At 34.5% G+C, this 15,745-nt stretch overlaps 1 protein-coding gene across 21 annotated transcripts in view; it reads left to right on the top strand.

Moving 5' to 3' along the window:
• Positions 1 to 13,887, top strand: part of osa (trithorax group protein osa) — a 128,125-nt gene extending 114,238 nt beyond the window's left edge. For 17 of the 21 annotated variants that reach the window (XM_080145727.1, XM_080145722.1, XM_080145716.1 and 14 more), the window contains 14 exons: positions 354 to 557; positions 2,440 to 2,711; positions 5,250 to 5,371; positions 5,840 to 5,958; positions 6,421 to 6,665; positions 7,151 to 7,240; positions 7,522 to 8,156; positions 8,457 to 8,612; positions 9,051 to 9,189; positions 10,473 to 10,544; positions 10,751 to 10,972; positions 11,464 to 11,549; positions 12,008 to 12,140; positions 12,659 to 13,887. In XM_080145727.1, coding sequence (XP_080001853.1) covers positions 354 to 557; positions 2,440 to 2,711; positions 5,250 to 5,371; positions 5,840 to 5,958; positions 6,421 to 6,665; positions 7,151 to 7,240; positions 7,522 to 8,156; positions 8,457 to 8,612; positions 9,051 to 9,189; positions 10,473 to 10,544; positions 10,751 to 10,972; positions 11,464 to 11,549; positions 12,008 to 12,140; positions 12,659 to 12,922 — 2,759 coding nt within the window. In that variant the 3' untranslated portion in view covers positions 12,923 to 13,887. The remainder of the gene's footprint in view (positions 1 to 353; positions 558 to 2,439; positions 2,712 to 5,249; positions 5,372 to 5,839; positions 5,959 to 6,420; positions 6,666 to 7,150; positions 7,241 to 7,521; positions 8,157 to 8,456; positions 8,613 to 9,050; positions 9,190 to 10,472; positions 10,545 to 10,750; positions 10,973 to 11,463; positions 11,550 to 12,007; positions 12,141 to 12,658) is intronic. The other 4 variants (XM_080145729.1, XM_080145723.1, XM_080145720.1 and 1 more) reach the window with 1 other exon arrangement.
• Positions 13,888 to 15,745: the final 1,858 nt, after the last annotated feature.

The following is a 15,745-nucleotide window of genomic DNA, read 5'->3' as shown; positions in this document are numbered from 1 at the left end:
TAAGTAGCGCAGATACTGTATAACTAGGGTATATCTGACTGAATGTTAGCACCCATTGGATTTAGTAGGTTGGTTTCATACAAAAAAAAGGTATTTGCTGTTCAACAATTGTATTTAGAACTATCTTTTGACATTTTCCATGATTTCTCCCGTGTTTAAGACATGAAACGATATCAACTAACTATCTTTCTTTAATATTTTTGGAACAATTTTGTTAATTTGATATTGCCACTTTACTACAATTTTCTGTCATAAGTTAAAAGATACATAAAATAATGAAAGCATAATAAAATAATCATTTACTACCTAACATTATGGTAAAACCAAAATTATTTGAATTTTAACCTGCCCAGATCGTTCCGTACTACTGGATACAAGCAGCGGCGGTCCATCAATTGTGACTAGCGTCCCCGCCACTAGCCCATCGGCGGTAGCGGGAGGGGCGTGCCCTCCCCCGCCCCCTCTCGTCACGGTTGGCGGGAACGGCGTTGTGACGGTGGTTAGCCAGACGGTTAGCCCGCCGACCTGTGTTAGCACAGGCCCCCCGCTGGGGCAAGGCAAGTGTTGTATAGAAAAGCTACTGCACGCCTTTACCCCCATTTTTTACCCATTTTATTAAACCTTTATTTTTTTGACAAGGGCGATAAAATGCTAAATTCTGTCTTTTCTTAATTTTAGTACCCTATCCCCCAAAATAGTTTAATGCATTGAAAGTTTTAATTGGCTTTTCATACAGGGAGGGAGTAGACAATTGGCAATTAAGGGAGGGAGAGGACATTGGAATTTTGGTTACACTAATCCCTAAAGTTTTTTGCTTGACAACTTGGAGGTCTTTTTGGTTAATCATGTTCTGTGTGAAAACCACTAATTGTAATCTACAGAATGGGTAATTTTGTGTATCATCATTGGGGATTTTCATCAATTTATTGGCCATTGTCTCATCCCCTTAGTTCCCTGTATTTTTCTGTTTTAAGTTTCTTGATTGTTGGTTGAACCCAAAATATTCAATTCATTGAAGGTTTTAAAATGGGCTATATTTGTAAATAAGAATTATACCCAATCGCCCTTGTCCTCTTGTTAATATTAGACAGCCTCTTAATTTCTTAATTTAGCTTTTACCTATAATTCTGCTTTTTTAAACATTTTGAGTTATAGATTAGGTTTTATTAGTTAATAATTTTTTGTTTTTATTAGCTAATAGTTTTGGGGATACTAAAATAAAAACATTTGATTTAAGATACTTAGGGAGGGAGGGGACATTGGGCTGTTTATTACACAGTCCCCAAAGTTTTGTGAAAATGTTTACTTATTCGTTTTGGATTATTAAATTTGGATTGGTTGGTTCATTTAGTTGAATGTACCAACGTTTCAACCACTAATTGCAATTTAGAGAACTATGTGTATCTTCGTTGGGGATGTACATTTTCTTATCCCTTTAGATTCTTGAAGATACTTATTTTTAAGAAATAACATTTTTAGTTAATTGAATCTGATTTTAAAATGTACATTAAGTGCTAATTTGATGCTAAAAGTGGGGAAAAACTAAGATTTATTAATTTTTTAGTCATTAGAAATTTTATTTGCTATTTATATAATGCTTATTATTAGATAATCAAACCTTTAAATTATTTATATTTACATTGTTAGAAGATAAAAACATGCATGTCCCTTCCCCTTGCTTAAAAGATATTTATTAAAAAACATGGATTACAATATCCATAAAAGCGTTGGACAAACGAACATAAACGTTTGAAGAGTGTCAGAACTGAATAAGCAGAAATAATTTTTTTAAAGTTTATTTGATGAAAAACTGCTCTAAGACAGTATAATGTTTAAGTACATACTTACATTTTTTAGGACTTGATTATGGAGATGTTTCACTTATAATATTGTACATTGTTGTCTTAGGAATCAATATTCCAAAAATAGATGAAAGCTTCGCTTTTAAAATACATATTAGACCCTTAGATATACAATATACATTTTTGAGTTAAAATGATTATAAAATGACTGCATGGTTATATCATTTCCAAGGCTTTTTAATTTTTATTTTACATCATTAAATAATTTTCTTTAATTTAGCTTAGAGTTCTTTACGATATTGGTTATTTTAAAAAGAAAAAACAAATGTTTAAAAATCTCAGTGTTACAATTCTAAAATCATTTGTGAAAGTCAAAATAATCGTTAAAAGAACTATTTCTAAACCAAAATCGTAATTATTTTTATTTTTAGCTTAAGAATTGAAGGCGATTTGTTTATAGCAAGATGCCATATTTTAACTATGTTTCAATAAATCTAAAACTTTTTATATCTTTGCTACCAAAGGCTTAATTTTACACCAAGAAGTAAATTAAGTCATTGTAATATGCTATAAATATATCTCTTTCTTGTAAAAAATTTTTTGGGTGTTTATGTAATATTTTTTTTATTTTTTGTAGGACCGCCAGGCTACCCGTCTACCTCCTCACCCCGTCCCGGAGGTCCTCCGGGACCTCCGGGCTCAGCACCACCCCCCGCCTGGGGCAGCAGTGGACCCCCACCTCCAGGCTACGGTGGACCTCCAGGCTACGGCAACGGACCTACTGCCGTTGGCAGCCAACCGCCAGGAGCTTGGGGACCGCCGCGCCACGGCGGTCCCGCCGGTCCAATGTCACGGCCGGGATACAGACCGGGAATGCCGGGACCGGGACAGGCCGGTATGCCACGACAGGTAAGAAGGCTTTTTGCAACTTTTCATAAATGAAAGATCATTGTCTGTAGCTTACAATCTCAACAACTACTGAACAATGGAGTTCTCTATTTTATGGAAGCTCCTTATAGGTCCCTTAATGGGTCTAAACTAATTAATTTCTTAGGGTGGTTTCAAGCTATGTTTTCAATCTGAAAAGAACGTTTCCTAGATTCTAGAGGTGCAGCCATTAGTCTCAATACAATGTATTATTTAAGAATGGATATAGAATACGTGGATATTGTGAGAGATTCTCACATACCCTGATGAAATGTTTCTCATAGCTGGCTAATATAACAATATTCCACTCTACATAATATGACAACCCCATCATATCCACTCCCCTGACCATGTACAAACATATTGACCAACATCTGAAGACTACATTAGCAACCTAGCTAGCCCCTTTTACAATATCTACGTATTCTATATCCATTATTTTACTCCATTCTCTCTATTGTATTACATTACTCCATTTAAAACTTCTACTTAAATTTTGGGCTGTTCTTGATATAATTTACATCTTCGAAAATTATCAATCAATAAAAAAATACAATTTAATGAACTAAATTGTTATAATGAAAATATATTTTGTTTTTAAAAATATGTTTGTCTGTCATTATACCCAAGGACTTACAATTAGTTAGATACATAAATGGACATTTAAAAATTAGAGAGTTTTGTACTTTTCTAAACCATTGAATAACAAATCATTTATTAATAGAATTTTTTTTCATAACCCAGAGAGGGAGGGGACATTAGGCTGTTTATTACACTAGTCCCTAAAGTTTTATAATAGCGTTTTCTTATTCTGTGGCTTAACAACTTTAAGGAGTTTTGTTGAATTTTGAGTGTTTAAACGTTTCAATTATTATTTGTAATTTACAGAAGGGGTAATTTTGTGAATTAACATGAGGGATATAAAATAAATCTATCGGCCTTTGTCTTATCCCTTTAGATCCCTGTCATAAACATAAATTTTAATTATGAATGAAATAAAATATCAACCAAAGTACCTACTTATTTAAAGGAATCTTAAAGGGATAAGACAAAGGCCGAAAAATTTATGTATATTTACAACTCCAATTATAACTTCTATAGATTGCAATTAAAAATTGAAACTTTTAAACTTAATGAACCAAACAAACAAAACTTAAGAAAAGTCCCCAAAGTTGTTGAGCCAACGTTTAAGAAAACTTTATTATTAAACTTTGGGGACTAGTGTAATAAACAGCCCAATGGCCCCTCCCTCCCTGACTTATTCGAAAACAAAATGATCTATTTATGTATCTAAATGTTATTCCTCTTGGTTACAAAACACACACACATACACACATACACACACACACACACACACACAGAAAGATGTAAATATTTTGAACCGGGGAAAACACCGAGATTAAAGTTTGTTTGGAAGAAAATAGCAGAGGAGTTTATAAAGAAAATGGGAAGTTTGGAAATATGAAAATAGTTGGTTGGATCAAATGCAGTTCACGGCAAAATGTCCCAAAAATCTATGAACTTTAAAGGCTGCTAGCTTCCATTTAGCAAAATGTACATGTGTTATCATGTCTGCATATTATATCAATAAGAGACAAGAGAAGGTCTATAAATAATCTGAAATTGGAAAGATGGACTGAAGAAAACGCGCGTAAAATAAGTATTTTTCGCAGATTTATGTGTAATGTGCGTTATTGAGTTCATGGATTTTTTTTAATAATCGATCCCACGAACATTTTTCCGTGAACTGAGCTGGATCTTTAAATCATTTTAGTGGTGAGCCAGATATGGGTGAGCCGAATTTCAGCCAATCACAGCGCGGCATTTCATAAAATGCTGTGCTCTCATTAGTGGAAAATTGGCTCACCCCGATCTGGCTCACCACTAAAATGATTTAAAGATCCAGCTCTGTACTTGATCCAAATAGTTGGGCAAAACAAATTCCGGATGCTCAAATTATCAAAACAGTAGTGTGTCTTACCAATAGATATAGAATACGTGGATATTGTGAGAGTTTTTTGCATATCCCGATAAGATGTTTCTTCTAGCTGGCTAAAATAATGATCCACCCCTTATGAATTTACCCCTTATCCTTCCTTGATCATGGAGGAACGTAATGAACAATATCTGTGTAACTTTATAAATAATCCCCAAAAGCATGTAAATTCCCAGGGAGGGAGGGGACATTGTGCTGTTAATTACACTGGTACCCAAAGTTTTATAACCACTTTGTTATTTGTATGCTCAGAATATTTGGACACTAATACTTAATTTTGATTGGGTATTTTAAAACGTGTTGTGTCTAAACGTTTCAACCAATAATGTTAATCTACAGAAGGGATAATCTTGTTTAATATCATTGGTGGGAATGTATATCAATTTATTATCACACTGGTACCCAAAGTTTTATAACCACTTTACCATATCAGAAACTTTGGGTATAATACTGAATTTTGATTGTTTTTTTTAAAACGTGTAGTGTCCAAACGTTTCAACTAATAATTTTAATCTCAATTTTAGATGGGTCCTGGAATGAGAGAGAGGTACAACTTCCCCATGGAGAGCCTAGAGTGCACTCAACCCCTGCTCAATAAGCGCAAAAAGCTAGCCAAAACAGACGTACAGCCGGTGGACGGTTGGAGGTAACATTTTAGAGCTTCGCTGCTTTTTAAAGTAGAATTAATCATAAATTCTGAAGAAAAAAATATTTAAAAGGAATAGTATATACATATCAGGAAGGGAAGGGACATTGGGCTGTTTATTACACTAGTGCCCAAAGTTTTAAAATACATTTGTATGATCATCAACCTTAAGGACTTTTTATTGGTTGGTTCATTAAGTTAAGTTTCAACCACTTATTGAAATCTACAGATGGGGTATTTTTGTGTATCATTTAAAATGTACCTTAATTTGACGGCTATTGTCTTATCCCTATAGATTCCTGCTAAAAGTAACAGTTGTCAACTTGGGCCCTGGACATACTAAATATTCTATGGGTCCTGGATATACTGAATATTCTTTTATTTGTAGGTTGGTGCTGGCATTACAGTCAGGCCTGCTAACCGAGTCAACTTGGGCCCTGGACATAATAAATATTCTCTTATTTGTAGGTTGGTGCTGGCATTACGGTCAGGCCTGCTAACGGAGTCAACATGGGCCCTGGACACCCTGAATATCCTGCTGTATGATGATAACAGTGTCACCTACTTTGGACTAGGAAATATGCCAGGTATGACAATATAAAAATAGCCAAAAACCTGCTAAAAAGTAGTCTGACCACCATGGATGTTTTATAGTTAATTATGCTCCGTACTGACAGTAATGTTTTTAAAAAGTTTCAGACTTCTGTCTTGAATAGCAGCAGAGAAAATCACATTTCCCCCATTATGGACAGACATAGTGAATTATAGAGAAACACATAGTTCCATTAAAAGACTTAAATCTTCTAATGAATTATTTTCTCGGATTCTTTTCAGTAGTTTATCTTCAATTTTTTCAATAACTGTGCTTTTACATGGTTCTGAATTAGACCTTTTAAAGGCCAATGTATTCCTCTCACTATATCAAACGTCTCATAAATTAACTCTTTTTTAATTATGCCTATTCATTAGAAATTGCAATTAAGTTGGGTATTTGCTAAAAAATGATTTTAAAACTAGAAAAAATTGTTTCAATTGGATGATTTATTTAGGTCTATTAGAAGCATTGATCGAGCATTGGCGCGCCTCTCTCATCGCCATGTTCGACCTGACCAAGGAACTAGAGCTCAGCAACGCCAAGGCCGACTCCAACCGCAAGCGGAAGCGCGACCGCGGCGAAAAACGGCTGGACGGCGTGCGCTGGTACGAGAGCTGCAAGTCTGTCGAGGATGATTTGTTTGCCCCCGGATTGAATGCGGATGGCAGCGATGAAGGGCTGGGAAGTGTAAATAGTGAGGTAACAAAATTATATTTGATTGATTTTTTCATTCATAATATTACTAGCGGCTACGCCCATAGAGGCATCTAGTGACACTTTAAATGTTTTTTTAGACAGGTAATACATAACCTTTCTAAGTTGCGTTCAAGTAAAAAAAATTCAATTTGTTGTGATTTCTCTAGTGGGAATGGTGGTACCCTCCCCCAAAATAGTTATAAACCTTTCTGAGACCTATGAAAAGCTACACTGTTAAGGAGAACCCGATTGGTTCAACAGTCAGACAAACAGTTAGACAGACAGACATATTATAGTTAATATTATTTCAGCACAAGAGACGACATATTACAATACATAATATAACGCGGCAATCACACACCAATCGTAGCATACTTTTCAATCAGCTGATCTTTGTTTACTTTTATCTTGTTTGTTATCTTAATGCTCTTAAGGATTGTTTGTCCTTATTGTTTATTCAAAAGTAAGTAAATTATTATTTTTACTAGGTGTTGAGGCGTGGGGATAAGGTGAGAATCCTGCACCACCAGCCCAAGGACTTCACCACCGAGGCAAGGTTCACGGAGAAAGAGTTTCAGGTAGGGTTTGTTGCTATTTTGTTGACATGAATGTTTTATGAAGGGATGGAGGGGACATAGGACTGTTTATTACACTAGTCCCGAAAGTTTTATAATAGCGTTTTCTTTTTTGTTGGCTTACCAACTTTGGGGACTTTGATTGAATTTTAATTGTTTGGTTTATTAAGTTGAGTGTTCGAACTTTTCAACCACTAATTATTATCTACAGAATAGTTAGTTTTATGAATATTAAGTAAAATCTGAAAGGTTAATAATAAAAAAATAATAATTTTCCTTTTCAGTTTGACGAAAAAGATGACGCGCTGTTTGTGTCCGACTGCGACAGGGACTGGGACGAATTCAGCCAGGGCTTTTTTGCCTGTCCGGACCTTTGGGCCGCCGGCGGCGGAAATTCGACCGACCACATCATACCCGCCAATAGCATGCAACCAGAGCTAAGGCTTTCTTTTGTCCGCGTCATGCGTGAAAACTCGGATTTACCGCGGATAAAAAGCGAACCAGCGGACGGTGAAAATGTGAAATCTGAATCATCATCAACAAGTGACGCCAAAAGTTTATCGAACAACAAAAAATCCTCCGCGCGCAATTCGCGCGGCGGCGTGCGCGAGTCGTGGAAAGTGAGCCCGACAAAGGAGGACAGTAATAGCAAACTTAATGGTCCTACTAGTAATAGTAATGATTCTCTCAGTAATAGTAGTAAAAGTAGTAATTATAGTAATAGCAAACATAATGCGAACTCAACTGATGAAAACAGTGAAACAAAAGTAAAGTGTGAAGAGAATGGCTTAATAAAGGATGAGGATTCCTGTGTTGATAGTGCTGTGAAGAAGGGAAGCTCCCCTGCAAAGAAGAAGAAGAACTCAAATTCAACTACTGAGGATGTGATACATGAATTAGAGGCTAGGTCCGGCCTTAGGTAAGCTTGAACACTGGTCCCCAAAGTATTTTAATAACATTTTCTTTTTTGTTGAGGACTTTGATTAGATTTGGATTGTCAATCACTAATTGTTATCTTCAGTAAGGGTAATTTTCATTTGGGGGTGTACATCAATTTATTTATCAATTTAAATAAGATATTTAAAAAATTTATCTTGTGCATAATATAAACCTCTGTCTAACTTTCGTCTTATCCTTATTATTATTTATTTTTAGTGGCTCAACTAGAATTATTAGGGTATGTTTTATCAGTATATTAATTTCTTTGATTTTTTTTCAGATTTGAGGAGAGCTGCCGCGCGGCTGTGCTGGCCCGGCTGGTGAAGCCTGTGCTGGAGGAGGAGAACTACCAACCTGACCACGCCAGCCTGAACCTCGTCCAGGAACCGCAGGACTTGCTGGGACGCAGGGGCATAGCTGTCTCCACCATTTTTAGGTAAATAATGTTTTTGGATATTTTTTGGTTCTTAGGGGGTCTATTAAGGTAAAAAAAGGGAAAAGTAGATTGCGGGTAAAATCCGTAAAGGTTGTGTGTTTGAAGTTAAAAACAGTAGTAGAACGATAAAAATTTATGTTAACTTTTAAAAATATTGTTGTCTATAGTTTTTTTCAATAAGAAATACACATATTTAGTGAATATTATCGTTCTACTATTATTCCTAAGCCTTAAAACACACAACCTTTACGGATTTTACCCGCAACCTACACCTCCCTTTCTATTCTTTTGATATTTTTAGGGAGGAAGGGGAACACTGGACTTTACAATACACTGGTACCATAAGTTTTTGCTACAAATCTTTGGGTACTAATTATGCAAATGAGATTCTTATTATTTATGCTTAATAAAAAAAAACTTTATACCTTTTTTTCTCAGGAATCTGAGTTTCGTGCCAGGAAACGAGGGCCTGCTGGGCAACAACCCCGGCTTCCTGGCTATCTGTGGCAAGCTGTTGCTGCACGGTCACTGGCATCCTGTTAGGAACAGCAAACAAAGAAATTATGACAAACCTGAGGTAATTTTGTTGTATCATAATTGGGAATGTTTCACATCAATTTATTTCTAAGGATAATTTACTTTGCTATTGGGGAAATGTGATTTTCTTAGCTATTATTTAAGATAGACATCTGGTTTTTTGTGAAGATTCCCTTTACAATTAAGCATTCATTATGTAACTTACTTTGTCCGTCTGTCTGTCAGTCATGCTACAAATTTCAAAAAAATATTAAAAATTTCAAGAATGCGTAAAAGGTTTCGTGATTATTGATTTTTATAAATGCTCTTTAAATCTCCTTAATTGGGAAAATTGTTTCCAAAATATAAAATAAATACACTATTTCTTGAATATGATCTATTTTTATTTAACATTTATTTATCACATCGAATTAAAACAGCTTTCCGCGGATATTGAAATTAAAAATTGAAAGATTAAAACCAGTTTTTCTAGCTTCGAGGTTATTAATTTCATGATTTTTATTTTAATATTTGTGGAAAATCTTCTGTGATACGATGCTATATACATGATTTTCATTATAGCCGAGAACTAATTCAAATCCAGCGGATAATAATCGGTTTTTAAGCCATACTGGAAATCTTTTCTTTGATTTAATCTTTTTAATAGGATTATTAAGATATTATGTAAAACTAATACGAGGAAAAATCATAATATCATAATTTAATAATGGATATAGAATTCGTGGATTTTATATCAGAGGAAATTTTGTCGTCAATTTAGATTGCTATAATGTTACTGGTCAGTTCGTTTCTCTATTAGTAGGGGATGGGATGGGGTTAATGGGGGTTATTGTTATATTAGCCAGCTGAAAGTAGCATATTATATGCGAAAATCTCTAACATTATCCACATATCATATATCCATTCTTGTAATATTTATAAAATTTAATATGCCGGAAAATTAATTTAAAATGAAAATGTTTAAAATTTAATTAACAAGCTACTTATATACCTAATCTTTTCAAAATGTACTCTATTTTACAGAAAATAGCTTATTTAAAATTAATATGATTAGGTAAGTATTATATTTGAAAAGAATTGTACTTCAATAATAGATTTATTATTACTTGGATCTAACACCATATGTTAAATACTATAATGAATTGACACTTGCAGCTGGCTAAAATAACGATCCATCCCCTTACCCCATCCCATTCCTTCCTACTGGATGAACAAACTAACCACTAAATGATGTCCATGTTAGCAATCTAAATTGACTAGGTATAATTTTATCCCAGGTTTCAAATGTCAAGGACGATTTTAACGCCATTGTTTTACTTTCAGGAGGAAGAGGATTATAGTGATAGTTGCACCAGTCTGTTGGAACAAAAAGAATGGTGGTGGGAGCATTTACAGGTACCCAAAGTTTTATAATAACGCTTTCTTATTCGTTGGCTTTACAACTTTGGGGACTAATAATTTATTTTTGATTGGTTGGTTCATTAAGTTGAGTGTCCTAACGTGTCCCAACCTCTAATTGTAACCTACAGTAGGGGTAATCATTGGGGATGAACGTACATCAATTTATCGTACATTGTCTAATAACATATTTTTTTTTTCAGCTTATTCGAGAGAACGTTTTGGTGGCGCTATCCAACTGCGCCGGCTACATGGACCTCTCGCCGCACCCCGAGCACATTGTGCTGCCGCTGCTAGCGGGCCTGCTCGAATGGGCCGTCTCGCCGTCGGCTGTGGCGCAGGATCCGTTCCCCGCCGTCGGTATGCACAGCAATATCTCGCCGCAACGGCTGGCCCTGGAGACCTTGTGCAAATTGTGTGTTATGGTAAGATTTTGGGATGTTTATAATAACTAGTCACCAAAGTTTTATAATAACGTTATTTGTTATTCTTAATCGTTGGTTCATTATGTCGAGTGTTCACACGTTTCAACCACTAATTTTAATCTACAGACGGGGTAATTTTGTGTAACATCTTTGGGGATTTACGTCAATTTATCGGCCATTGTCTTTTTGAAATATATTGAATTTAAAGGAGGGATTATTTTTGGTTGATTGTTTTTAACTTTAGTTCAGCTTAGGTTGGGTAGGCAATGATATAAGGATAAAACCACCCCTTTAGTTTTGATAATGTTGGGTAAGAGTTTCAGTGCTTCATAGGCTCTTGAAGGAAAAGTACCAAAACAGTATAATTTCTTAAATGAATACTATTTAATCATGCTATTTTGAAATAAAACGTCATTTTTTTTACAAAAATAATCTTTATGTTTGAATTAGATACCTACCTATTTTTCAAACTAACTTTTTTTTATTTTTAGGAGGGCAATGTTGACCTTATCCTGAGTACACCACCTTTCTCCAGACTAGAGGAGCTTTGCTCTTTCCTTTCTAGAAAACTATACAGGTATAGATATAATACAAAGTAGAACTATGTCTGTCTGTATGTTTGTATGTCACTATTCTCAAGACTAGAGGAGCTATGCTCCTTCCTTTCTAGAAAACTATACTGGTATAGATATAATACAAAGCAGAACTATGTCTGTCTTTCTAGAAAAATATCCATTTATACTTTACACACATACTATTGAAAAGCTACATTGTAAAGGAGAACCATATGGGTCCAGCGGTTAACGAGATCCTTCGGTACAAACATAAATCCTGTTACTTTTATATAAGGGTGCCTATTGAGGGATTGGTCAAAGGACGAAAAATGAATACCCTTCCCCCCCCCCCCTAAACAATACCTAGTCATTATGTTGCCCAAAGTTTAAAAAAAACATTTTTTGGGTATCTACTTTAATCATAATTGATTGGTTCATACTAGAAGTGAATAAACTTTTCAACCAATAATTATTATTCTAGGTCTGAGGACCAGGTAATGCGCGAGTTTGCCATCAACCTGTTGTACTACTTCTCCGGGGCGGACAGTGGTATGGCACGCACCGTGGCCCAGCAAGATACCTGCGTCAGCCTCCTTGTAGGCTTTATAGAACAGGTAGATATGTATTTCAACTAGGTTTTGGCAATCCGGAATCCGTCCAATTTTTAAATATAGAATCCGCAATCTGTTATTTTGAGAGCGGATCCGGATTGTTAATAATTAGTTTAAAATTTAGTTTCTTGATTTTTTTGTCCAAATATATATTTTAATTTTTAACGAAGTTAGGTTAGGTTGAGTAAAGGTTAGAAAATGACCGCTGTTGGGGTTAGAAATAGCTAATGTGAAAATATGAAAAAAACGCATCTTTAGATTCCCAGGACCTGATAAAATTTAATCCCTCAATTCATTTTTAAAGGATTAATTCATTTTAAAAGGCCCTTTAAAATATTGCTAGAATCCGCAATCCCGTATCCGAAAATCCGGATACCGTCAAAAAATAAGAATCCGAAATCCACGGATTTATTCGCTTAATTTTTTTGTGGATTTAGAGAAGATTCGAAATCCGGTCCAAAAATTGGACGGATTGACAACCCTAACTTATAAGACAAAACATTATTGCTTATTATTTGCAGGTGGAGAATAACGCGATGGTGGTGGCGCAACAGCACGGGGTCAACGCGCTGCGCGACAACCCCGAGAGCATGGGCACCAGCCTAGACATGCTGAGGCGCGCGGCTAACACGCTGGCCAACCTGGCGCGCCATCCAGACAACGCGCAGATATTTAGGAAGCAGGAGCAACGCCTCCTCAACCTTGTTATGTCACAGATCCTCGACCAGGGCGTCGCAGGAATCATCAGCCAAGTTATTTTTCTCATTAGTCGGGATTCTTCGTAATTAGAAATTGCGAGGCCCTTTTCTGTGAAGTGGAGCGTGTTGCGGAGCCCATTTATATTATGTGAATACATACAGCCAACAAAAAAAAAATAGAATAATTTCAAGACATAACAAAAAAGTACCAATTTACATCAGAGTGAGACAATTGAACATGATAATTGAAAAAAAGTGATTGAAAATAATGCATGATAACTCTTAACTATTGATTATAAATATATTTTACACAAACAACAAAAATAGAGACAATGATGATACCAATATTGCTGCTATGGAGTTTTTTTATACCTGTCCATGTGATTTTGATAGTGTTATGTGTTTAATTATTATGATTATGATTCATGGATATGACAAAAATATCAGTGATATAATATTTATTAAAAAGTTATTCAAATAACTTTAAAAAGGGGGGTATGCATTTTGTAAAAGTGTGACCTTAAAAAAAAGCACTTAAAATGTGCCCAAATGTGAATAAAACACATTTTTTCAACACACCTTATGACACATTATATCCAAATACATTCATACAAAACAAGAACGCACACACATGCATAGACAAACAAGAATGTTAAAATTGGATTATTTGATCTGTTTTTTTTCTTATTATAATTATTATTATTTATCTATGGTGAAAATTATCCACTCCCCCTATCTCCTTGCCCAAGACAGGACAAAAATAAACACTAATGTCGTCTTCAATTACAAATGGAAGACTTTTCATTCATCCTACATTTGAGCCCAATGTCCTTATTTTAGCACGACACCCCCCTTTTTTAAATCCTAAACAACGCCCTTGATCTTTCTTTTAAATTCCTGTTTTTTTCACAAAAAATAAAACTTTCCAAAAATCTCCTAAATCTCCTAGTCTATGTATTAATGTTTGAATTATTTCTTATTAATTCAGTACTAAAAGTAAAAGTAGTATGATGAATCAATAAAAATGAACCGAAATAAATGTAAATAATGTCTCCAATGTTTTTATTACTTATTTTTTTAAAAGTTTGTTGATAGTTATTTAACACATCGTATTATAGACAGCTTTTCACAGATATTAAAATGAAATATTATAATATGAAAACCAGTTTTGTTAGCCCCGGCCTTAGGGGCCGAATGTCCGGGCTAACCGTAACCAAACTGGTATAGGTATTAATTTATATTTTTATTAGTGGAATATTGTCTGTAATATACGATACTATACATGATTTTTCAGTATGACCGACAGATTTTAATCCATCGGATGTTAATCAGTTTCTAAGTCATACTTGAGATTGAATGAAAATATGATTCAAGGTTTTTGCAGATCTGAAAAATAATTTTAGAATGGGCATAAAAAACACAATAAATATATAGTCGTCAAATGGAAACAGATTCATTGCAGAACTTATTTTGATTAAAAGCTTAAACTCTGAACACTTTCTGACCAATAATATGGCAGGATTGTTCCTGTACTGTTTTTCATATTGGCTGATTTCAGGGATAAGAAAACAACCGATAAATTGATGTACATTCCCAATGATGATACACAAAATTACCCCTTTTGTAGATTAAAGTCCGTGGTTAAAACATTTGAACACTCAACTGAACCAACCAATCAAAATTCACTAAAAGTCCCCAAAGTTATTGAGCCAACGAATATTATAACGTTATTATAAAACTTTGGGGAATAGTGTAATAAACAGCCTAATGTCCCCTCTCTCTCTCTGGCTGATTTAGAGATTATGTATCTGATCTTCTATATTTAAAAAACAAATCATTAAAAGTTTAATAAATATTAGCTTAGATATTTAAACAGAGGTCAAATAGAACCATATATTATTTTATCTAAGTCCCATTTAACGCTTTATATTTATTTAATAAGTTATAACAGGGAGGGAGGGGATATTTGGTTGTTAATTACACTAGTCCCCAAAGTTTTATAATGATGTTTTCTTATTTGTAAGCCTAACAACATTGGAACTGTTTTTTGTTGGTTCATTGAGTTGAGTGTTCGGACGTTTCACTTACTAATAACAATCTACTGAAGAAGTAATTTTGTGTATCATCATCGGGGATATACATCAATTTATCGGTCATTGTCCTATCTCTTATGATCACTTGTTCTACCTACAATATTAATATCTTTTATCGTGCTATTTACGATATTTCCAATAGATTTACGTTAATTCTTACAAATTTTGACGTATTTTTAGTTATTAGGAAATTTTTATTAAATTGAGGTGTTAATAAAAACATGTAAATAATAAAATATGTTTTTAGCCACATGTTTTAATAACTGTTTATTACACTAGTCACCTAAGTTTTATAATAATGTTTTCTTATTTGTTGGCTAACAATAACACACACACTAACAATAACAACTTTGGGGACTTGATAGTGTGGTTCAATAAGTTCATCAAGTGTCCAAACGTTTCAGCCACTTTTGTATTAATCAACTGAATTGGTAATTTTGTGTATCATCATTGTGGATGTACATCAATTTGTAGGCCATTGTCTTATCCCTTTAGATCCCTGGTTTTTAGCATATATTCTTTGAGTAAAGTAACAGGATCTCTGTCTGTCTGTGCTTACTGAAAGATTGAACCCATATGGTTCTCCTTTATAGGTCCTGGGAAGATTATGAACTATTTTGTATTAAACTCTCTTAGGCAAAAATTACTCGCCCAAAAAAAACTTCCTGTTCTTTGTTGCTTAAGATTTCGGACTAATGAACTGATAGATATTCATACATGTTCCGGAGTGGTTGTAGACTATTTAAATTTGAGATTTAAGCCTTGAAATGGTTTGGGTCATTTTTGGCTTCCCTACTACCCCTCTTTAGTTTTTATC

Source organism: Acartia tonsa, chromosome 13 (assembly GCF_053477335.1).
Source record: "Acartia tonsa isolate MP-2025a chromosome 13, ASM5347733v1, whole genome shotgun sequence".
Classification (NCBI taxonomy): domain Eukaryota; kingdom Metazoa; phylum Arthropoda; class Copepoda; order Calanoida; family Acartiidae; genus Acartia; species Acartia tonsa.
Note: the sequence above shows the minus strand (reverse complement) of the source record. Positions and strands in the feature narration are given on the sequence as shown.